The following is a 25990-nucleotide window of genomic DNA, read 5'->3' as shown; positions in this document are numbered from 1 at the left end:
AAAATTTTCTGTTTAAGCAATGTCATGACATGTTGCTGATATTTGAGCATATGAAACTGGCAGTTTAAGGCCCTTATAGCCAAGGTAACAGATGTGTAAACCTTTTTTCCCCGTCTATCCGGTGCCCTAGAATCACTGTCAAAGGCGGTAGGGTTTTTTTGCAGTGGAAGCCTTAACTCCTTTGGGACTCTGTGAAATCTTTTCAAAAACCCTGCTGCAGACCCAGAAACTGAGTCAGGAACCCTGTAATATGTCACGCTTAACAGGAGCTGGAGGTACGGAGTCAGGGGTCAGACTAGACTCTGAAAACACATCATCTACAATACAATCTATGTCTAACACAGGTGGAATGGCTAGAGGCCTGTGTTGAGGTAGTAAAAATGAAGTCCTTGAGCCTCTTTTTAGATTCTGAAAAACTTTGGCTCTCCCAGTGAAAATGCTCCCTCATGGAATGCAAGGTTTCCCCAAAAGAATAGTCCCCAGGAGGAGAAGCTGAAGGTATATATTCTTCAGCATCAGAATCCTCATGGGGGGGGGGGGGGGGATATTCCTGATCAGAAGAGGAATCAGAAGAAATAGAAATCTGATCTGAAAATTCTTAGTCTGTCTCTTGCCTAGGCCTCTTATCAGAAGGGGGATGGGAACCCCTGATCAAGGTAATCAAGTCTTCGGCCATTTTGAGCATCTGTTTTTTGGGCATAGAGGCCTGCCCACGTGGCTCTTGAGTTTGTTTCTTTGCTTTAGAAGGTACTTTAGTCTTTGCCTTTGAAGCTGAAGTCGGTTTAATGTAAAGATGTTTAGGTCTGAATACACCCTCATAAGCCAGTCCCTGCTTAGCGGCTCTGGACCCATCTAAGGGAATATTGTCCGAGGCTCCAATACCTTGAGTTTCCAGCGGCATAGCCGATTTCACGTGTGAGTCGTTAGCGGCCTGCGACTCTAAAGTAGCGGGCGTCAGGGGCTGTGAAAGCGCCTCACTGAGAACTGGCGACTGGCTTAGGAGAAGCTTAGTCGTTGGTTTTGGGCCTCGGTTGTTTACCTCTCTCCTTTTCTTTGCGTTTTTTGAGAGCTCCAGTAGTCGGATGGCTATCCGACATTTCTGGATAATTAAACCTGCGTCCAAAATAGTTTAATGCAAAATCATACTGAAGTTTAATAGTGCGTTGGTTAAATCTAGCACAAAACCGACAACCTGAAACGTTGTGATCAGGGCCTAGGCAATAAGAATGAAAGTCCTTATGAGGTATTTGCTTTCCACAAGAAATACAATTAACTTTTTCTGATATCAGTCTGGAGCAAGAAAAAAGTTTCCCCAACGGGGTACTTAGCTTTATTGAAGACTTCGGATCTGAAACTCGAACACGAAAATCTCAGGAGTCGGCCGACCGGCACTTGCGAACTGCTTCTGCTTCGGGCACTGCATGGCACGAAAGACTGAAGAAAATGGTGTCGGCTGAATCTTTTATACCCCTAACGACCTGACGTCAGGGAAGGGGCGACAGCAACCAACGCAGGACCCAAGACTTTGGCAACCTGCCAGCAAGATTACCCAACTCTAATGACTGCAACAGTGAAACACGAAGAACATCTCCACCAAACTAACTATAGGCCAATCACAATTATATCACCCCTCTCCAAGATTTTGGAAAAATGTGTACACACATTCTCCAGCATCTTACTCAAGAGAACTTAATTACTCCCACCCAACATGGCTTTCGCCCTGGCCATAGCACCTCTACAGCTCTCATCTCCTTCATAAACACTTTCTCAAGCTAGAGACCAGAATAAACTAGCCTCCTGTCTCTTTCTTGATACTGTTCATCATCCATTACTCTTAGACAAACTCTCCCAATTAAACCTATCCTCTGCCACTATCTCCTGGTTCACTAGTTATCTTAGGAAACATTCCCAGTCAGTCAAATGGGATTCACCCATCTCCCCAGAACTCCCAATACTGATGGGAGTACCCCAAGGATTAATACTAGGACCAGTACTTTTCAATATTTTTACTGATCAGTTATCTATCTCCACCCGCACTCATCACTAATGCAATATGCTGATGACTCCACAGTCATCACCAATGCTGACACACTTCCCAAGGTCCATACTAAAACACAGGAATCCTTCTTGTCTATTGAGAACTGGCTCAACCATAACCATCTAATCTTAAAGCCAGAAAAGACCAAACTCCTACTCTTTTTCTACCTAAAACAATGGCCCACCTGAAACCAAACTTCTCCCATCACCTCCCATAATAACACACCTATCTTAGTGGAAGACCACACTAAACTACTCGGGATCATCATTGATGACCAGCTAAACTTTGAACAGCATATACTAAATAACATTAAAAAACTCACCAAAAACTTGTTCCTTATAGAATTAAAAACTTTCTCTTGAGTCAAGCTAAAATAGCTCTAACACATGCCTACCTTCTACCAACCCTTCTCTATGGCTCTCAGATTCTCACCAACCTGCAGACCTCACTTACATCCAAACTTGAATCCACCTATAACAAAGTAGCAAATTTTGCCGCTGAACTACCATACTCCTCTCATCACTGTCTAGCACTAAAAAAACTGAAATGGTTAGAATTCCCCCATAACCTAAATCTCTCCCAGCTTCAAATAATCCATTCTATCCTATTGCAACCCACCCTTTTCCCCACCATATCATCCATCATCTCATCCTACACCCCAGCTAGAACACTCCGGAGCTCTGACCAACACCTCCTGTCCATAACCAAACCTAAGCTCAACATAGGAAAAAAAACAGTATAGCTATTACCCTACCAAAACTGGAATAAAATCCCATTTGACATCCGAAACACTAGATCCAAACTACTATTCAGAAAGACTGTGAAAAATCACTTTAGCAAAAATAAACTATGCCTTTGCAATCAGCCCCGACTGACCCATCTCTCCAGACCAGCCAATAACTTCCTTTCTCCTACAAGTATCCAAACCCAAACTCCATCCTAACTCTCTCACACTTACTCACTGCTAAACCTTTCCCAACTTTCAACCCAACACTTTGTACTGATGCCAATCTCCTCAGCAGTAAAATGTCTAAAACTTATTTCTACACTTTAACCTCTTCTCACTGCTTATATTTAATTTCTGTATTATTTTTTTTCTATATACTGTATTTTTCCTTATTAACTACTACAATATATGCAGTTTGCTAACATTGTATATACCCTCTAGGCAGTATTATGTATTGTGTGACTCACTTGACGTTTTATGTTTCATACTTTTGTACTTGTTTACATTTGAACTGTTGAGCTTTTCTCCCTGGGTCTCCACTGAAAAAGGGCCTCATCCCAGATGGACCAACCCAGTCAACAAATGTCAAAATAAATAAATAATAAATAAATATGCTTAATACTTTAGTCATGCCAATTATTCCCAGATTACTGTGCATCTCTGTCTGTGGCCTCCATATTTAAAGCAATCTTGCACACATTTGCAAAAGTTAAATTTGATTTACAAACATACTTTTTCTCATACACTCTTCACTGGAATGTTATTAATGAATGTAACTCTAAATGGTTCATCAAAACTGAAAAGTAATTTACAGTTCACAAAACCAGATCCATTGACAGAGGGATAATACCCCAACTAGGTTTCAGATGATCTTGGTTTGAATAGTGGATCAGACGTGTTGGAGCTGACATAGGGAGGACTGACTGTACCTATCCAGGGGGTGATTTAGGACTATTCAATGCTACAGTCCCTTAGAAAAAAGGTGGCAACTCAAGGATGGTCCAGAGATGGGCATTTGGCCACCAAGCTATGCATGCACTAGCTTTCATAATGGGTGCACAGAAGCATACACTCACACAAAGAAAGGCATACTGGCCCCTACAGTGACATGGGTCACGTGCCACTGCTCAGAGAAAGGGTTAGACCTATATGCTCCGACTACTGGGATGCCAGAGAGCATAAATCACTCCATGGATGCCTGGATAACAGGATTTCGGGAAACCTCTGTCCTGAGGATGCTCAGAGGGAGAAATGAATGGGCTCAAGTCAGACTGGAGAAGCCTTGATGGTTGGCAGGCAAGGAGAAAAAAAAAAAAAAAAAAAAAAAACAACATAAAAACAGTTCATTGTACACGGTTTCACTTCAGCAAAAAAAAAAAAAAAACGGCATCACTGTTTAGTAGATCTCTGCTGCAGTGAGTAAACCGAAATCTTTTTGCAGTTAAAAGGACCTTAGGCATAAAATGTCCCTTTAAAGTTTTGATGTCCTTGCCATGATTTATCTTTAGTTTTCTGTAGTTAAAAGAAATAGCAGACAGCTGTGGGTTCAAACCGTCTCATGCTGTGGATGAGTTCAGCACCTGCAGGTATCAAGCATTTTAACTCTCACCTAGGGCTATGTAGAAGATCCTCCTATCAATGCCCAAGCTAGCAGCTCTTTACTGCTACCACCCTTCTGCCATACCTCTCAATCTCTTACCCCAAAAAATCTGGACAAAGCCCCTAAAAAGGGACATATTTTAAATACTGCTCTTATAAACACACAGTTGATAGAACAAAGGATTGTGCTAGCATGCATCTTTTGAAGGATATGAAGACTGAAACTTAAATGTATGTCATTATTTAATTACTTTCATCATCAAAATTTGCCAGAAATCCACAAATTTTATGAGGAACTGAGAAAAAAAGACAAAAATCTGGACATTCTGCAAAAACCTGGACAACGGTTGACTGAAAGATTTTGCTTAGGACACTTTGTACCACTGAATGACTGGATTAAATCTGACACTTTGGGCAGCTTTTAATGGTGTGCTCCTACATACAGGCAAAGTTAGTGTGGGAATCATCTTGCCATACGATAACCACATCAACATGGTGTGTTCTGGCATACAAAAACAAAACTTCACTGATGTCAACAAGGAGTCTTATACAAATAGTCAATGTGTGTGTGTGTGTGTGTGTGGGGGGGGGGGGGCAGGCACTGCACACTTATGCATTTGGTGTAATACATGATAAAGCATGCCAAAATGAATATTTAGACATCCTTGAATGCAGGACCTTCTGTTTTTTCCCTGAATTATTGATTACGCAGAATATGAACCAATGATCCATAAAAGGGGATCCTTGATGTTAGATCACTGTGATGCCACTTAGTAAAGGTAACCTATTATTAAACTACAGTTCAGACTGACTACTCTACAACAAAGTTACCAAATTACTTACACACAACATTCCGTGTACATACAGATTAAACAATACAAGGAATGATTTCAAAGACCTCTGACTATAAGAACATGTTTAACTGTGAAACAACGAGATAACACAAACAACTATTGGTATACTTTTTAATGCAATGCAGAGCACAGACTTCAGTATATAGTTGTCACATATACTGATAGCAAAACAATAGTTTCAGAGGAAAGCTAATGCCAAGATATGTGCAGCAAGTAACAATGGAAACTCCAGGAGAGCGGATTAGTTTGCACTTTGTTCAGAGATACTGAGGTGATGTCAGGGTTTCAAGCTCCACTGAAATTGAAACAATGTGATGTCCTGGCACCATTGCCAATCCCAAGACTCTTGGCTCACCAGCTGAAAAGGGGTCTAGGAAAGAAATAAAGCACATTTATCTCAAGCACCTCTCCAGTAATGAAAGAAAAGACTAACTTACAATGTCTTTCACAACAATCCACCGTTAAAAAAGAGAAACAAGTTCTGCAACAAAAAATATCCTGTTCTCTGTCATTCAATAGTAGGGAACTGCAGCAGTCAGGAAATGATGCTTTAAGGTAACTACCAGCATGACCAACCCCCGCCCCCCAAATGTTCTCAACATTTATGTGGTAGAGAGAGAGATGAACATAAAACTACACATTACCATTTCAATAGCATTATGTGGTTGTCCCATGGAGTACAGCCGTAAAGGGCAACAGGTGGTCATGCCGCTCTCAAACCCTGAAGACAGCCAGTCTTATTGTGAGGCAGCTGATGTACTGTGTGTGTGTGTATAAGGTGGGAAGCTTAGATAATGAACTATACACTAGGATAACACTGCTGATACACATTGATCTATGATTATATACATCCACCACCAAGACAGTGTGTGTGTGAGAGAAAGTGCATGATGTAAGCAATAAGTCAATGTCTGTTGCTAAAATGCGTTTTGGTTGGCCAGTTTAATTAAGGTGATTCAGATAAGTGGGTTATAGCAGTTCAAAGAAGACTCCTATGAAGGGGCAAATGGCAAAAGTCTTAAATCACAAAACGTCAAGCATTAAATGGTGATGAACAGTGTTGATGAAATAATTAAATGGTGATGAACAGTGTTGCCGAAACATCAAAAGTAAAACACACAAATAAGACAAAAAATATAGGATGAGATGAAATACAAGGCATTTGATTCATTAGACTATTTATTCCTTGATGATACCTACCCTCATGCTGTTCCCCCTCTTTCTCAAGACGGGCAAAGCAGTGCAGTTACAGAATAAATTTATGAGCATCCATCCAGTCATCCAGGGAATCACTGTTTACTTTGCAGGGGTAGACTTTTCTAGAGGTAGGCACAGGATACTTATACATCTCTCTCTCTCCAGCTATCTTCTATTTATGCAGTGGTGCCTGGTGGTGATTTAAGTCCTTAGTTCTAATACTAGTGGAGACATACGACTTGCAAAGATACAGGAGATCAAGAAGGATGGGGTTCCTTAACAGTGTCATGCACAAGGCATAGATCACTCAACAAGAACCGATAAATCAAATAATGAGGTAGTGCTTCCAAACTTTCCTTTTAGCTCAGGGACCTTAGGCCAACAGTCTCACTTTGTTTGGTACCTCTGCAGCCTTTTCTGTTGCTTAAAATGTCTAGAAAAGTACATCCTGAAGAGGAAGCTCTACTCAATAAGTAGTCTAATTAGAGCTGCATACACAGGGATAATAACCTTTGACATGGATGATATGCATTTAGATATTAGCTGTGCTAAAAATGACTATCAATTGTTATGTCAAAGGAAAGGGAAATTCCTGACCCAGGTTCCCAGATCCTTGTAGTCTGGCTGTGTAGGTAGCATGTTATGCTTTAGATTGCAGGAAGAAAAGTTCAACTTTATGAAAGTGTCTTGTTGCATTGATGGTACAGTAGTGAGCATAGCTGCCTTCTATGCTGTTCACCTGGGTTAAAGTCCTGATCAATATAAGTAGTTTGAACGTGTGTGTGTGTGTGTGGGGGGGGGGGGGCATAATGTTTAAGGTCTTTAACCTCAGATGTACATCACAGAGGGTTTGGTTCTGACCTCTGGTTGCTGGCTAGGCTTGTAACTGTCTGCAGACTGACAGCTTAGTATTTACCTATGAACATTAACATTTTGGAGTAAAGTACTGGCTATACTGTAGATTGAGGAAAAAAAGCTGATTACCAGATATGACAATATGACACCTTCACATTTAATTTTAGCTCTTTTCCATAAACCACTTTTTATGAGGGGTAGTTCTTGCTTTAACGAATGGGTACCAAAGACAGCTTAGACAACACTGTCCAGTACGTAATCATCTGTAAATTTAATCCACTAAAGATCTTGATTCCTGGTTTAGACAGCAGAGTAGATGCTGAAAAGGAGATGTCCTGGTTCTGAGCCCTAGGGCACACCACTAGTTCTCTTACCACTTTGAGGAGGTGCTTACCACCTTAACTATGTGCATTCTGTCTTTTAACCAGTTGGCTATCCCCATCTACATTGGCACTTAAGCTTATTAATGTGCCAGCATACAGTATGACATTGAATACTTTGGACATATCCAAATAAGCTGAGTGAACAGAATGATGGCTGCCTACAGACCACATAACCTTTTCAAAAAAGTTAACTACACTGAACAGACAGGTTCTCACTTTCACAAAGGTGATGTTGGTTTATAGCTGGTTTCTGATATTACACTTCAGGAGGTCAGATGTGCTGTGTCCCATAAGGTTGCCAATCAGACTAGTCTGGCCAATGGGTCTATGGGTTCCTGAGTCCATGGTAGGGTCAACCCTTGTGTAGACCCATCACCACTGCAGTTTGCCATACTTTGAAGATAAATCTTGCAGCTAAGCTCAGTTAAACAGTCTGATGCTGCTTATGAGGCTTCTAAGAATAAGGGGCCATGAAAGTAGTACTTTTTGTTTTAAGAGAGCACCTTCAATATGTATTCCTTTTCAGCATTAGGGGGTTGTAAGGCATTTGGGAACTTGCAGAATTAAGATGATTGTTTTAGGAGTAAAGCCTGCACTGTTTTAGGAGTAAAGCCTGCATTGTTTTAGGAGTAAAGCCTGCATTATCTGTCTGTAAGTACACAATTTGGTTTATTAGTCCTGATAGTAGCTTCCTTACTGATATTATTGATGCAGTGTAGAATATGACAAGTTTCTATATGCTCTAATGTTTTAAATTTAATCTTGTTACAAAGTTTATTTAAGCTAATGGACCAACAGGGTGGGTTGTTCTTAAACTTCACACTATGTTTAGCTCTGGCAAGGACGGTCAGGTCTAGGCACTTATGTGGGGGAAAAAACTCCTCTGTAGTAATAGTAGCTGTGTCAGTGTCAGGTCTGGTGCCATTACAAGTGAATATGGACAACTCATCACAGAGTTTGATGAGATGTGTCCATCTGAAATTCCTGAATTCAGAATTACTGACAAAGGGTTTTATAGACTTTGAAAGAAAAGGTTGCATGATTACAGTCAGATATGACAGATGACCGAGAGACTAGAGGGGTGATATTTGTATTGGGTATAATAGTTATGACCAGGTCAAGAATATTATGTCTACAAGTTGGCTTGTTAACTAAGTCTTCAAAAGAATTGTTATTTATCAAGTCCAAGAATCTCTGGACATACTTGATTTTGGCGGACAGGTACTCCAGTTTACTGAAGGGTAGCTAAAATCCTCCATTATAAAGGCATTTTTGGTAACGGGCAGTTAAAGTACATTAAGAAAATGTACACGGCCATCAGGCTACCAGTTAGTCTGCCTTCTTTGGGGCAAGTTGTAGTTAAGTACATTCAGTTTGTGGTGCTCTGCGAGTCTGCCTACAACTGGTGTGGAAATGCCACTGCAGCCTCCATCAGGCCTGAAAGCACAGTAAGTGCAAAACCCATGTATGGTGAGATTGCTAGCTTTATACTGATCTCACTACATAGAAATGTATGCGTCCAAACTGCAGGACAGCCTCAAGATCAGGCAATTTGTTAAGACTGTAGTAGAATGTATGGTTTTATCTCCCCTCACTTTGGTCTCCACATCCACTCAGGACGCATCTTCTTTTTTCAGGGCAGAGCCTGTAGTCACATCTGCCTCAACCCTGAAATGGCAGGAGCTCTGCCACAATGCATATCTCTGCAAAAGTTTTCAGAAAATACAGTTACTGTGCAATAGCCTGTGGTCACTACATTGGTCCCTGGCCCTAAAAAAAAAAAAAACAGAACCTCAGCCACAAGGCACACCTCTGTGAAAGTTTTCACTGAGAAGATTGCCTGCCCTCTTCTGGAAAGTGGCTGTGACATTCCCCCAAAAGAACAGTCCAGGGACTCTAAGGACTCTTAAATTGGCCACTGTCCTTTCTCTTGTCCAACAGATTACACTTTATATGCCAGCCACTTCATCTCCCTAGCTTTTCTGTGTCTGCATTTAGTACATGAAAGAAAACCTGTTCTACTTTGCACCCCATTGTTACTAGCGCAGCACTGGTTATAAACTGACTGCTGTCTGTAATACTTGATCAGAAAACGGAAAGATCACTGTAGTAGAATTGACTGTGCAGACCACTGAAAAGATCTTGGTAGTGTGTTTGTATTTGATTTTATTCAAGTCAGATATGTTTTATGGATGCTGAGCTTGTGTATACTTTCTGTTGCTAATGCTTTGGTATATGCAACATTCTTCTGACGTACTAGTTAATTTGATGAATGCTTACTAAGTGATGGTTTTATATGTACTTATCAGTGTTATGCTATGTTCTGGTAATTTTCTCTATACAGATCTATACAGTGTGTTATTGTGGGTCTCCATCTCCTGCTAGACCTATTCTGGATGGTGACTCAAAGGTAATTGACGAATAGGAAAAAAAAAAAAAAAAAAAAAAAAACTTTTGTCAAAACTACCAACAACGAATAACCGCATTTTTTTTTTTTGGAGAAGGCAAGCCCCACTTCACACCCCCATACCCCCACACTTATATACACCAACTCCAAGGTTGCACAACAGTGGAGAAAGCAAACATCCACAGTTATTAAATAGAATTCCGGTGAACAGCACAGTCTCTTTTTGCATTCGCCGAAATTATGCTCAATCATACAACATGCTCTAACCAATTTTGATCTTACATTCACAGACTTTCTTACCACCTCTTTACTCTTAGAATAGCGCTTTGACTCACCACGGTATTTCATAGAATAAGTTAGCAAGCTATATAATTAACTTTATTCCCCTATATAATATTTCAGCTTAGTATAGTTTCTCTTTCTTTTCAGAACCTGTGGTTACATCAATCCCTGACCCTGAAATAGCAGGTATGCCACAAGGCAAACTTGTACAAATGGTTTCACTGAGAATATTGCCACTGTGCAATGTAAGCGAGTTTAATATGAACAGCTGTACTGTGTATTAACTTCAACTATTCAAATACTTGGCTGCCCTTTAATGGAAAGTGGCTGTGACATTCCTCCAAAGGGAGTAAGTACTTTTTTTCCTACTCCCCACCCTATTACATACTACTTCTATCTAAACCAATCTCAACTTCTCTCTATCAGCCAAACTAGGACAATGCTACTATATAGCCAGACTCGCAACCAACCAGCAATACAGAACACATCATTGCCTCTCCCTAAAACAACTAAACTTGCTCAAACTAAATAATGATCTATTGTACCCGCAATTAATTACAACCTTTGAACTACTGCAGAACCCTGAAAAATTTCCATTTCTTCAGTCCATTAGTCAACCTTTCACTAAGAGACATCTTTACTCTCCATAACTAAACCGAACAACAATGCAGGATACTCCCTGAATTCACAATGCATTGTTAATAGCTGGAACATCAAGAAAAGTCTGCAACCCAAAATACTTTAAATGCCAATTGAAGAAACATCTGATAGATAAATGACTCTACATCTGCACCTCCCCTGGTTAAACTTATACTAATACAGCTGTGTGAATTAACGCTTTAACTCTCTGCGGCATAAAACTTAATGCACTTTTATCACAACTACACCCTCCTCTATCATCTCATCTCCTTTATCTTCTTTGTGCCTCCTCCCCTCCCTGCTTCCTTCCTTATAGGTTCATAAGTTAGTACTAGGCTATCGGCCCTAAGGCCTATGCAAAAGCCTAGCCATAACAATTCCCTGGAAATTTCTTCCCACAATATTTACTTCTCTGGACCCCTGTCTAGCAGGGCCAATGACATGATCCCCGGGGTGAATTTCCTATCTCCCATCCAATCATCAAGGTTCCTTTTGAAGAGGGCCAATGAGGCGCTCTGCTTGACATGTATGGGCAGTCTATTCCAGAGTATGGGGAGTCTCTGGGTCAGGAACCTATCTCTCCAGCATGTTTTGTTCATTGTGATAAGGTTTAGATCCCTGGAGCATGTGGCTCTGAGGCATTGGGATTTCTTTAAGTGGAGCATGTCCAACAGCTCAGGGTTTGACATGGCCTTGTATGTTAAGCAGAGATCGCCTCTGAGTAGATGATATGCCACAGAGTATAGCTGGAGTTTTTTTTAAGATGGTCAGCATATGGCATCTGCTTTAGGCCTGTGAGGTATTTCTGTGGCCTTTCCAGCTGTTGCAGATGTCTTGTGAGGTACATACCAAATGGGGCATTATACTCTATAATGGGTCTAATGAGGGATGAGTACAGTGGGACAATGACTCTTTTTTTGGATGAAAAGCCCTTAGTGATGAGGTGTGTCACATAGGATTTCCTGACTGTTGTGGCGATGTGGTTATCGAAAGTGAGACCACTGTCCACTTGTGTCCCTAAGTCTCTCATCACACTTTCGATGTTTAGTGTCCTGCCACCTATATGGTAGTTCACGGGTACATGTTTTTTTCCAAAGGGGATAACTATACATTTCTTGGCATTAAGCTTGAGCCCATGGCTCTGGCACCAGGCATCTGTTTCTGTAAGGCCCTTTTGTAGAATATCCACATAATTTGGGGATTCAATAATGGCTCCCAGTTTGCAGTCATCTGCAAACTTTGTTAGCCAGAGTCCCTTAGTGTTGGCCTGTACTTCAGAGAAGTAGATGCCAAACAAGAGTGGTCCCAGGACTGAACCCTGAGGTACTTCTTCACTTGTCTGGAGCTGGATTTGGAGTCCGCTACTTTTACAGTCCGAGTTCTGTCGGTAAGCCAGTTGGCAACCCATCGAGTGATGTGGGGATTTATGCCCAGCTTAGTAAGTTTATCTATGATTCCAGAGTGGGGTATAGTGTTGAAGGCCTAGGCGAGATCCAGATAGGCTGTGTGGACTGCCTTATCCTCGTCCACAGCTCTGGAGACCAATTCGAAGAAGTCAATCAGATTCAGGAGACAAGATCGACCCTTCACAAACCCAAACTGGGTGGGGTCCAGTGTTTGAGGGTGGGGTCCAGTGTTTGAAGGTTGCCAATGTCTTTGTTTATAAGTTCCATGATAATGCGTTCCAAGCCCTTGCAGATCAGGCTTGTCAGACTGATGGGATGGTAGTTCCCAGGATCCAAGGCAGATCCTCCCTTGTGGAGTGGGATAACTGTAGCTGTGCTCCACTCAGTGGGCACGAAGCCTGAGGTGAGGCTATGATTAAACATGACACTCAGGTGGGGTGCCAGTTCATTTTGTAGTTCATGTAGTACATAGCCCGGGATGTCATCTGGTCCCATGGATGCTGTATTCTTAACTTTGGAGAGTGCTGTTTCTACCTGTGTGGCTGTGATTACCGGAATTTGGCAATCTTTTGGTATTGAGATGGGCCCTTTAGGGGGTGAGAGGGGGGTGAAGTTGGCACTAAATCGATCTGCCAGGATATTGGCAATATCCTTGGGATCAGTATATTTAATGCCATTCTATTGTAGCTCAGAGCAGATATGAGCATTGCCATTTAGATTCTTGACATAACTATAGAATGCCTTGTGGTTGTCTTTGGAATCTTTGGCAATTTTATTTTCGTAACTAGCTTTTGAGGATTTTATGAGGGATCTAAGCTTCTTACTGAGGCTGGTGAAGGAGTTTTTTGCATCCTAGGATTTTCCTCTTTTCTGCAACAGTTTCTTCCTTCTGTTGTACAGTTTGTTTACAGCAGGGGACCACCAGATTGGCTTCCTTTTTTGGAGAAGAGCATCTTGGTTCTACTTGGGATGGTACGATTCATGCACGAGTGGATGTGCTCGTACAGTGCCTTAGTGTAGGATTCTGAGGTCGAACTTCCAGATCCTGTCTGCGTGGCTGTTGGGAAGTTTGTCACTTCTGACTTCAGTAGCATGAAGTTGGCTTTGGAGAAGTTTTTTAAGGAGGTTTCCTTACTGGGGGGGTGGGTGGGTGGGATGTGGATGTCAACGGTGATTTCCTTATGGTCAGACCTGACCAATGAGGGGGTGACCACTGGTATGGAGCATCTATCTCCCATGTTGGTAATGACCAGGTCTAGGATATTGGAGGCCTTGGTGGGACAATGGATTAGTTGATCCAGGGCGTTGGAAATTATGAATTCCAAGAACTGTTGGGAAAAGGATTTGGTACCAGAGTAGTTTTCCCAATTAATGGCAGGGTAGTTGAAATCACCCAGTATTAGGGCGTTTGGTTGTATCTTAATATTTTTCAGTATGTTTAGGAAGGTGTAGTGAGAATCTTGGGGTATGGTGGGGGATCTGTAGCAAGCTACAATTTGAACTGCAGTCTTACCTAGTGTTGGTTGCACCTGGAGAATTTCAGATGCATTGTGTTGGGCAACTAGCCTGAAGGTGTGAATATCCTTGGTGAATATGGACACTCCTCCACCTTTAGTTTTTCAGTCTTGGTTTTGTGGCCGAAAAGTGTGGTAAGAATTGTAGCCTGGTATTGCAGGGGTGCTCTCTGCAGCCTTGAACCAGGTCTCAGTCACTGCACAGATATCGATGTTCTCCATTTTTAGGAGTGCCTCGAGAGAGTGCATTTTGAGGTTTAGACTTCTAGCATTGAGTAGCATTACCTTCAGATTTTGCATGCTTGTATCTGTTACGGTGGTGGTTTTATCCTTTGAACCTTGCCTAAAAAAAGCACTATAGGGATGGCAAGAGCTTTAGCCAGTAACCTGAATCCCAGGGGTGACAGGTGCAGACCATCTCTGGCAAAGCAACGTGGTTGTTTCGATCATGCCTTCCCAGGCAGACAAATACTGGATCCCCTTTGAATGACACCAAAAGCTTAGCCAACTGTTGAAGTCAATCATGTTGTCCTTATACTGTGGTATCATTCTGGGCGAAGGCAGGATGCTACTCAGGGCTAGGGTCATACCTGCCTGGGTCACATGATCCAAGAGCTCTTCCATGTCTCTTTTCATATAGTCCAGGGAGGTACGTCTCAAGTCATTCACTCCAGCATGTACAATGACAGTCGTATTTGGTACTTGTTGTGGAGTGACTTGAGTGCATGCGTTATGTGACGGATCCTGGTACCCGACAGGCAGCTGACTGTAATTTTCTTCTTGTTCAGCCTGGTGAGTGGGACATCAGTGTGCCTGACTATAGAGTCACCTATGACTAAAGTGTTGGGTACATTGTCTTGCCTTAGGGGCTGCTGTTGTGAGCTGTGTGTAACTTTGGTTGTGACTGGTGTTTGCTTGCATTTCTGCTTCGGAGGTCCTTGTTGCTTGGGCAAGTTAATGTTAAGGGCCTCCGCATATGTGGGTTTAGTGTTGCTATGTGTGGGTGTTGATGGTGTGGGTTTTGAAGGGCTATGAGTTGCTAGAGGTGTAATGCAGGTGTTAGCCTTCTCTTCTTGACTGTCTAGCATAATCTTGACCGGAGAGAGCTTTGCTTCCAGTTTGGCTATGTAAGTGCATCTCTTGCAGGTTGTAGTGTTGGGTGGTAGGAGGAGAGGATTGTCTGTGTACATGAGGCAGTTGCTGCATTGCCCCAGTATGCCCAGATTCACCAGGTGGACAGGAGAAATCACCGGAAGCTGACCCTTGGACATGCCTGTTTAGGTGCTTTTTTGTAAAGTTTAAGAGCTGCTTTCCCTTACCTTTGCAAGGTACTTTGCAATTGTAGGCTGTTTAGTGCCTATGATTAATTTCTCCTTATTGACAAGGAGAGCTGAGGGCTTGTATCAGTTTCAGGCTTCCTAGTGCTTTCCAGCAGGTTCTAGAGCAAGTGCTAGTCACAGGGGTTCAGAGTTTAGTGCTACTACTGAGAAACCAGATAGTTTTAAGGGAAAATTTGAAGAGCAGACTTTCTGGCACCTGGAATAGTTTAACTGTAGCCTTGTAGTGCTGCACGATGTGAAAACTGTGCAAACACACACGATTTTAAGCCAGAAAGTTGAAAGGGATAAGAAATCAGCCCAAAAAGGCTCATAAAATTACTATTTCAGAGCTGGAAACCACTACTCTAGCGTTAGATAGGCAGTACAATGCTCACCAGTCCCACTGGGCTGCTCTAACTCTTTATCTTATCTTCCTATGTCCTAGAGTTTTAAGAAATCTTTCCAGTAACAAATATTCCTATGTTAAACCTAACAATTATGCATACTGGTGATATTGTACTGCATATACCTCCCCATCCTAACAAAAAAATATATTCATGTGCAACCCATGTTATTTCTAATCAAAACTGTTTGCAAATGATGTAACTGATGTCAAAAATGTCTGAATAATTCAACTATGGTTCATGACAAACTGTAATGATAAATCAATATATACAATGCTCATTATCCATCTGTATAAGCAGCTTTTCTCCATGGTTCTTCACTGATAAAGGGCACTACTAAAATGGACTTTTCCAGTAAACAAATGCCAAGAAATATGCAAGACTTCTGGAGTCGAGAAGACACAGTTTAATACAGGCCATGGTCTCTTAACAGTTTTTATTCAACTGCAATAAGATTCATTAATGCAGACGTAAATCTGGATGTATCAAACCTATAACAGATTATGATCCCACTCTTGTCTTCTATGCAGTAATTTTATTTACTGCATACTAAAATTAATATTCCCATTCAAGTGCAATTCCAAGCACTTCCTTATGTCCAATATCACCCAATCTCACCTCTGGGTATAGTGTACCTTTCTTTTCATGTGTTAATCATTCAGTAGTCAGTGTTGTCTAGTGTATATAATAGTGTACATGCATGTGCCTCAGATACCTAGCCATATACTTTTGTACTACAGTTACGGTTTATTCTTGAATGCTTATTATGTCTTGTCTTTTTGTGTTTGTTTCTTTTTCCTGTAAAAGAGCTGACATACTAAATTTTGTTTAGGTAGCACAATAAAGTTTCTTTAATCTCCATTTTAGCGATGGAAATGGCTAAACTGATATCTGTTAAGATGGGATGTCCATTAGAGGGACTCTGCCTAAAAAAGGCACTATGGGGAAGCAAGAACTTAAGTCAGTATACGGAAGATATGGAACAAAAGTTTCAATGCCATCGCTGGATAAGCACATTGGATTGTCAATCAACTCATCCTATACTGACACGTACTGTACCCCCTTAGAATGGTATACCAATGATTTAGCCAGTTGTTGAAGACGGTCATCTTTGCGTTCTATACAAGTAGCATTCTGAGCAAAGGAAGAATTCCACTCAGGGCTGGTAGTGTGCCTGCAATGAACACATGTATGACGAGATCAAATAGGTCTCTCTGCATGTACCTCAGAACTGTGTGCCCCAGTCTTTCACACTTCTACGGAGTACCACTTGGTTGTAATCATATCCGTCGGGTGATTGAAACTTTACAGCACCTGTGGTGTTAGGGATGCTGGCACCAGAAATATAACTAACTGTAACCCTGTCTTTGTCCAGTCTTGTAACAGCACAGTCAAGTGTGCCAAACAATACAGTTGCCAAGTATTGACAAAACAGTGTTTTTGTTTTTTTTTTTAGATGGTTTGTGGTCTATACAGTGATAATCCCAAACTCTGGCGTGCTGCCTTCATCCTTCCTCTTCATAAAGGAGGCAAAAACACTAATATCTCCAACTTCCGCCCAATCGCCCTACTTTCACCTATATCAAAAATTCTTGAAAAATGTGTCCACCACCAACTTATGCCTTTCTTAACCCAAAATAACCTCATAACTCCCACCCAGCATGGTTTCCGCCCTGGCCACAGCACCATTACCGCCTTACTATCCTTCTTAGATACAGTAAATCGGGCCCGAGACTCCGGCTTACTAGTATCCTCAACACTACTAGATCTTTCTAAAGCCTTCGACACTATCTCCCACAATCACCTACTCTGTCATCTCTCTAACCTTCATCTTTCCCCAGAAACCCTCTCCTGGTTCTCCAGCTACCTATCTGACAGATCACAAGCTGTCAGATGGAATAACTCTACCTCCTCATTCCAGCCCACTCCCACCGGTGTTCCCCAGGGATCCATCCTTGGACCCATGCTTTTCAACATCTTCATAAATAACCTTCACTCTGTCATCCCTGACACTACAGTTATCCAATATGCTGATGACTCCACCTTAGTTTGCTCCGCTGCCAACTTGCCAGAATTACTATCAAAAACCCAAATAGCTTTTTCTACTACTGAGAACTGGATGCACTGCAACCATCTCTCTCTCAACTCTAATAAATCTAAAATACTTCTCTTCCCACCCACCAGGGCCTACTCCTTCGACAAAAATGCTTTCAAAGTCCTTAGCCAAAACAACACTGCCATAGAAGTGGTTCCTTCTGCAAAACTCCTAGGTATCATCATAGATGAATACCTCAAATTTGATATCCACGTACAACAAAACATCAAGAAAACCCACCAAAAACTTGGTATGCTCTACAGGAATAACTGCTTTCTCTCCAACTCCTCCAGGCATACTTTAGCAACTACCTATCTCCTTCCTTCCTTACTATATGGAGCCCCTCTTCTAACTAACCTGTCTTCTTCCCTCACCTCTAAACTTGAAACTTGCTACAATAAAATCTCCAAATTCAACCAAATCCAAAACCTGTACTCACCACTGCCTCTCCTACAATCATTGAACTGGCTGGAACTCCTAACTACCTCGACTACCTCCAACTTACCACTGCTCACAAATTAATATTTTTTCCTAATAAGTGCCCAGCTCTAACAAACATCCTTCCCCCTTACATCCCAACCAGATCCCTGAGATCTGAACATCAAAATTTCATCGCTATTCATAAACCCAAACGCCCTGCAGGCCAACTCCTTCTCTCTTTCATAGTAGGCAAAAAATGGAACTCTCTTCCTCCCTCACTTAGGACAATACCTTACCCAGAATCTTTCAAAACTCAACTTTTCTCATTTCTATCCTCCAACGCAAATGCTCCTGCTTTCACCCTACATAAATACAAATACATTTCCCCATAGAGCCTACTAAACTCCTGATGCAAACTTCACTACGTCCTCTCCTTTTCTATTTACCTTACTCAAACTTATTCCATCACCTTCTGTTCTTTCAATTTCTCTCTCAACTCTTAGCATGTAGATAACACAACTGTCCAGTAATCACTGATGCCTATTTCTTGACAATTGATTCCTATTGCTCTGAATGTAAAAACCTGCAACTTTGTCTCATTGCTTGTACAATGACAATTTATTATTTTACTATACCTGTTTTGCATGAATTCATACTTGTATTTTTACCTCTGTATTTGAAATTTCTTTTTGTAACCTCTATTTGTGTGTAGTGTGTGTTTTTTTTTTTTGTGGAGCTTTTCTCCCCGGGCCTCCACTGAAAATGGGCACTTTCTGGCCCAGTGGACTTCCCCGGTAATCAAACTGAAATAAAATAAAATAAAAATAAATAACCCTTTACTACTGTTTTTAACATTTACATATAGCCATATTAACATTATTCAGTACCTTAGTGATCAGTACTGTTCTGGCCACATTGAGGCTGGCAACTACTGCACAAACATGAAAGAGGACACTACAAACAATCATCCAATAAGTCTGACAATTTATGGGCAAGTGCTTTAAGAGGAGTTTCTTATCACTTCTGAAGACTCCTGAGAATTAACAAGTACTTGTTGATGGTTTCACAAAGAAAAGATTTACCTTTTCCAATTTGACTGGATTTTATAAATTGTTACTGAAGCCAAAGATAATGGTCTTAGTGTGAGGGTTGCATACACAGATCTACTAAAGGCTTTGGATAGTTTCCTTCATGCAACTACTTAATTCCCTAGTATTGCATATGATAAATCCTTATATTAATGACTGGGTTATGTGTTGGCTTAGACATGGATGTCAGTGTGTTACAGTTTAGGGCCATTTTCAAAATGGTCAAAATCCTATTAGTGTTCCACAAGAGTCTGTTTTAGGCCATATACCTTATTAACCCCGACTACCACCTCATGGCGCCTCTGTGCTTACATCCGAGCTCTCTATGAGACAATAGGAATTTCAATCTGTTACCCTCGAGTGCCTTCCAATGGCCTGAGGAACTTTAATGTATATTTATAGCGGTTTTCATGGTAATACACTCTGAAATCGTAATCTTGACTTGTTATTCTCCTACTATGGTTACGATTCAGTGTGTACTGCATTACTAGTCATATTAAACTTTTAAAAGAAATTGCCATTGTAAGCCTTGCATGCAGCAAGTGGTGGCAGCCAATTGGATTCTTGAAATTCAAGCCAACAAACTTGCATAACACCTCCACCCCTGACCTAATTTGCTTTTGTTTTCCCCAAAGAAACAGAGGGTCAAGCAGTAGGTATTTAGTTTCTTTTTGCTGACATTTGCAGATTTTACCTGCTGCTGGATCCCTCTATTTATTCTGGGCACCGGTTTCACGGATCACTACTGCAGATATCTTGCTGGTTCTCTGGCTTTTAATTCAGGTAAGACTCATTCCTTTTAAAATGTTTTACTGGCTGAGAGACAGACCACAGTTCTATATTATAGGGAGCCTTTTGATATTGCTATTATGCCTTTGATTGCGTTTGAAGCTGTAAATATGTACTTAAGGTGCAGTGGTTTTGTCCGTAACATGGAATGTTTGGGCCTTCGCTTCGTTTATGTAGCTTGAGGCAAGTGCATGGTGTCATTTCCAACTTGGTGCTTCCAGTTCAGCAGCTCTAGCTTACTGGCTCTGAGGTGCTATCAGGATGAGTGCTTCGTTCCTCAATAATGGGACACTGATTCGCTGTCTGTACGGCTGATGCCGGTTTGAGTGATTCCGGAGACGGTCACCCAAGTGTCTCTCCTCCTGTCGTGTGTGCTACTCTTGACTCAGACAGGTACTCTATCCTGGAGTCTCACTTACTATCCATATAGTACTCGCAAGTGAGTTTGAACCCAGCCACTAGGGATGCACAAGCCAGTGCATTTCTTTGTGCCGGTCCCAAGCCCGGATAAATGGGGAGGGTTGATGGTGTAATGATGAATGTTGTTAGTGCATATGCTCCACAAGTTGGGTGTGCAATGGATGAGAAAGAAAAATTTTGGAGTGAGTTGGATGAAGTGGTGATGACTGTACCCAAGGGTGAGAGACTGGTGATTGGAGCAGATTTCAATGGGCATGCTGGTGAAGGGAACAGAGGGGATGAGGAAGTGATGGGTAGGTACGGTGTTAAGCAAAGGAATGCAGAAGGTCAGATGGTAGTGGATTTTGCAAAAAGGATGGACATGGCTGTGATGAATACATATTTTAACAAGAGGGAGGAGCATAGGATGACATACAAGAGTGGAGGAAGATGCACACAGGTGGATTATATCTTATGTAGAAGGGCCAGTATGAAGGTGATTGGAGACTGTAAAGTGGTGGCAGGGGAAAGTGTAGTTAGGCAGCATAGGATGGTGGGTTTGTAGAATGACACTGGTGATCAAGAAGAGGAGGATGAGTATGAGGGCAGCACCAAGGATCAAATGGTGGAAATTGAAAAAGGAGATATCTTGCTGGTTCTCTGGCTTTTAATTCAGGTAAGACTCGTTCCTTTTAAAATGTTTTACTGGCTGAGAGACAGACCACAGTTCTATATTATAGGGAGCCTTTTGATATTGCTATTTGATATTTTTGATATTGTGAGGTGATGTTCAGGGAAGAGTTAAGACAGGTACTGGGTGGCAGTGAAGAGTTACCGAATAGCTGGGTAACTACAGCAGAGCTAGTAAGAGAGATGGCTAGAAAGGTGCTTGGTGTGACATCTGGAAAGAGGAAGGAGGACAAGGAGACCTGGTGGTGGAATGAAGAAGTACAGGAGAGTATACAGAGAAAGAGGTTGGTGAAGAAGAAGTGGGATTGTCAAAGAGATGAAGAAAGTAGACGAGTATAAGGAGATGAGGTGCATGGCAAAGAGAGAGGTGGCGAAGGCTAAGGATAAGGCATATGAAGAGTTGTATAAAAGAGGTTGGACACTAAGGAGGGAGAAAAGGACCTGTACCGACTGGCTAGACAGAGGGACCGAGCTAGTAAAGATGTGCAGCAGGAAAGGGTGATAAAAGGATAATGAGGGAAACGTACTCACAAGCAAGGAGAGTGTTTTGAGTAGATGGAAAGAGTACTTTGAGGGGTTGATGAATGAAGAGAATGAGAGGGAGAGAAGGTTGGATGATGTGCGGATAGTGAATCATTAAGTGCAGTGGATTAGCAAGGAGGAAGTAAGGATAGCTATGAAAAGGATGAAGAACGGAAAGGCTGTTGGTCCAGATGACATAACTGTGGAAGCATGGAGGTGTTGAGGTGAAATGGCAGTGGAGTTTTTAACTAGATTGTTTAATGAAATCTTGGAAAGTGAGAGGATGCCTGAGGAAAGGAGAAAAAGTGTTTTGGTACCGATTTTTAAGAATAAGGGTGATGTGCAGAGCGGTTCCACTTCATATCATCGAATTATCATTTCATCGAATTTCAAATCATCGAGACCAAATAGTCGAAAACTCATTTCATCGAATCTCAAAACATTGAAAACTATAAAGCAACTAAAAATAACATCCCAGATACTGTCTACTATGTTTATGCAGGGGGGCAAGCCCCCCTGCACCCCCCCCATGTGGGGGGGTTCCGCCCCCACACCCCCCGTAATTAAATATGCCAACTCCAAGGTCGCACTACAGTGGGGTTAAGAAATTACCTTTTTCCCCCACTGTAGTGCGACCTTGGAGTTGGTATATGGCTTGCCCCCCCTGCATAAATGTAGTACAAACTTTGTGGAATGTTATTTGTAGTTGCTTCATAGTTTTCAATGATTTGAGATTCGATGATATGAGTTTTCGATTAAATGAGTTTTCGGCAATTTGGTCTCAATGATTTGAAATTCGATGAAATGATAATTTGATGATATGAAGTGGAACCGTGCAGAGCTGTAGTAACTATAGAGGGATTAAACTGATCAGTCACAGCATGAAGTTATGGGAAACAGTGGAAGCTAGGTTAAAAAGGGAGGTGATTAGTGATCAGCAGTATGGTTTCATGCCAGGAAAGAGCACTACAGATGTGATGTTTGCTCTGACAGTGTTGATGGAGAAGTACAGAGAAGGTCAGGAGGAGTTGCATTGCGTCTTTGTGGATTTAGAGAAAACATATGACAGGGTGCCTAGAGAGGAGTTGTGGTAAGTCGGGAGTGTCAGAGAAGTATATAAGAGTGGTACAGGATATGTAGAAGGGTAGTGTGACAGCGGTGAAGTCTGCGGTGGGAGTGACAGATGCATTTAAGGTGAAGGTGGGATTACATCAAGGATCAGCTCTGAGCCCTTTCTTATTTGCAATGGTGATGGACAGGTTGACAGACGAGATCAGACAGGAGTCCCCATGGACTATGGTGTTTGCAGATGCCATTGTGATCAGTAGTGAGAGTAGGGAACAGGTGGAGACGACCCTGGAGAGGTGGAGATATGCTCTAGAGAGAAGAGGAATGAAGGTCAGCAAGACTAAGACAGAATATATGTGTGTGAATGATAGGGAGGCTAGAGGAATGGTGAGGATGCAGGGAGTAGAGGTGGCAAAGGCGAATGAGTTTAAGTACATGGGATCAACAGTTCAGAGTAATGGTGAGTGTGGAAGAGAGGTGAAGAAGAGAGTACAGGCAGGATGGAATGGGTGGAGAAGAGTGTTAGGAGTGATTTGTGACAGACGAGTACCAGTAAGAGTGAAAGGGAAGGTCTACAAGAGGGTAGTGAGACCAGCTAGGATGAAGCTGCCAGGTAACGGGAAAGGAGGAAGGCCTAAGATAAGGTTTATGGATCTGGTGAGAGAGGACATGCAGGTGGTTGGTGTGACAGACAGAAAGAAATGGAAACAGCTGATCTGCTGTGGCGACCCCTAACGGGAGCAGCCGAAAGAAGAAGAAGATGACTCGCAAGTGAGTTTGAGTTGCTACCGTATTCTGCTGACCTGGCTCCGCTCCACTGTGCACCAGGATCTATGTTCTCGTGAAAAACAAAAGTTATCTTGCATATTCAGGGTATGTGTTTATTGCCGGAATACTTCAATGGATGTGCAAGTCGGCTAGTGTGGTGCACATAAAGTTGTGTTTAGCGTACAAAAAGTCAGAAGGTCACAGCCTTTGTCATGGGTGATTATTGAAAATGGTACAACCTGCTGCACCGGTGTTGCACCTTATTAAAGTATACCATTTTTGGGGGAGCTTCCGTGTGTATTACCGTACTGAAAGTTATTGTCTATTTGCTGTTAAGCCGCTAATTACTGCCACACATCTTGAGAAAGATAACTGCGTGGACAGTACTGTTGTAGTCGTCTTCTTATTTAAAACTATTTGTTTTAATGGTCTTCTGTGACAGTTTCACTGTGCACCTTTATTTTGTGAAAGGTGAAGCATATTATTCAAGTCTTGAAGTAATTTTATAGTAATTTGTATGCTAGTCTCACAGCATAGATTTAGGGGTAAGACATTTATTGAATTTATCTAAATCTCTTTGGTCAACATTTACAGATTGTCGCACACACAGGTTAGCAATCAAAGCACTGCAGTGGCTTCTATGTGAATGGGGCAATCTCTACAGTGGCAGACTGCACATACATATAAGTCCCAATAGACTACCATGTGCTTATATTGCCTTGATTTTTTTATTTCTAGTCATTTGTTAGCAAACTCTATATGGCATGAGTTTCTTTTATAGGACTAACCCAGGACCATTGTTTGGGTTAACGACTTGTTCAGAATAATACAGCTTGGCAGCAGAGAATGAACTGCTTATTAGCAGTTCATAGCCTTACTCCTCTGATCTGTACTGCATGCTTGCCTGTTTCTCACCGTTTAAAAAGGTCAACTCAGTTTTTTGCACTTGTATATATAGACCCCCCCCCCAGATTTCCCTGCGTACGCAGACAATGCTCAGCTGGATGGTGAGAAAGATTGACACTCATCATACTAGGTCTTTATTGGTTGGACAGCTAACACTCAGTAGATCATTTAATTTTAATTCTCCTTTGGTTCATAAGGATTTCTCATTGTTGTCAGAACTTAATGGAATAGTCGGGATAGTAATATAGATGGTAAACTCAATCTAAAAGTAGATCCAATGGCTTCTTGAATGCATTCTATTACACGGGGCAAGCATTTTTGTTTAATCCAGGTTTAATGATGACTAACTGCAGATATGTTCTGGGCATTAGTTTCACTTGGTCTTGTGAACAGAGATGAAAAAGTCACAAGGGAAAATGTGATATAGTGGCAAATTGTTAAAATAAAAGCGTTCTGAGATGCTGGATTTGCAAGCTGTACATAAAAGTCCCTTTTGCAAGTACCCTAAGGCAGTTAAGAGTTAAAATAATTTTAAATAGTCTCCTGCAAAATTCACTCAAAAATGCTATTGTACTCCATGGATCTGACTGCATCTACATTCTGATGGATTGGGTAGCTCCCTGTTTTGACATTACACAGAATGTAGGTCACACATTTGTATGCAGCAACAGAAATTAATTTTTGGCTGATTTTTTAAATTATTTTCTTAGGACTTAGTGTACATCCAGTCTAAACATTTGTTTTACCCATGATTGTGTAAAGAGTTCTGTTAGCCCACCAGCTGGAAACAGTGCAGAGTGCCATCACTGTATATAAGAAGGCTGTTGGTCTTTCCTCCTAAGACTGTTTAAATTGTCATAAGGTACTTGTCCATGGTGTCTTTACAGAAGGTAGTGCAGTATAGGTACGTTGTTCATTTCAGAATCCTTGATGTTGGTGAAAGGGGGCAGTAACTGTATGCATTGCTTTTAGAGGTATAGCAACAGCTGTCTCCATTATTTTGTATGTCAGTGTGAAATTTCTGTTACTGTACTCTGGTTTTGGTCTTATTTTTGGAGTTGTACTGGTTGAGCTAGAGGTTCAAGTCTGCATGTGCTACAAACCTTTAGAGCAGTTTCACATACTGTTGTGGTCCTGAATATCTAAAGCTGATTATTTCCATAGACCACTTGTTCGCCTCTGTCAGCTGTTTCAAGTGAAACTCTGGAAAACCAAATGTGCTTGATATACATCTGCTGGTCATAATTTTGCGAGGGCATCTCTTGCGCACAGCCCTCTTCAGGTCACCACTCAGATTTTCTATTGGATTAAGGTCTGGGCTCTTCCAAAACTTTAATTTTCTTTTGGATGAAGTCATTCTTTTATGGATTTGGATGTAGGCTTGGGATCATTGTCTTGTTGAAAGATAAAATGCCTCTTCATCTTCAGCTTTCTAGCAGACGCCTGAAGGTTTTGGGGCAAAAAGTGACTGGTATGCGAACTGTTCATAATTCCCTCCACCTTGACTAAAGCCCCAGTTCCAGCTGAAGTAAAGCAACCCCAAAGCATGATACTGCCACCACCATGATTTACTGTGGGGATGTTGTTCTTTTGGTGATGCAAAGTGGTGTTGTTGCGCCAA

The 25990-nt window shown here is 41.6% G+C and overlaps 1 protein-coding gene across 2 annotated transcripts in view; it reads right to left on the bottom strand.

The window, feature by feature from the left end:
* Positions 1-5315: 5315 nt before the first annotated feature.
* NAA38 (N-alpha-acetyltransferase 38, NatC auxiliary subunit) overlaps positions 5316-25990 on the bottom strand; it is a 491136-nt gene continuing 470461 nt past the window's right edge. The window contains exon 3 of one of the 2 annotated variants that reach the window (XM_044077283.1): positions 5316-5588. In XM_044077283.1, the coding sequence (XP_043933218.1) occupies positions 5476-5588 (113 nt within the window). In that variant the 3' untranslated portion in view covers positions 5316-5475. The remainder of the gene's footprint in view (positions 5589-25990) is intronic. The other variant, XM_044077285.1, reaches the window with a different exon arrangement.

The sequence above is a fragment of the Protopterus annectens genome, chromosome 7.part0 (assembly GCF_019279795.1).
Source record: "Protopterus annectens isolate FY-2018-M chromosome 7.part0, PAN1.0, whole genome shotgun sequence".
NCBI classification, from domain to species: Eukaryota; Metazoa; Chordata; order Ceratodontiformes; family Protopteridae; genus Protopterus; species Protopterus annectens.
The sequence above is the reverse complement of the archived record's forward strand: the minus strand, read 5'-3'. Positions and strand labels throughout refer to the sequence as shown.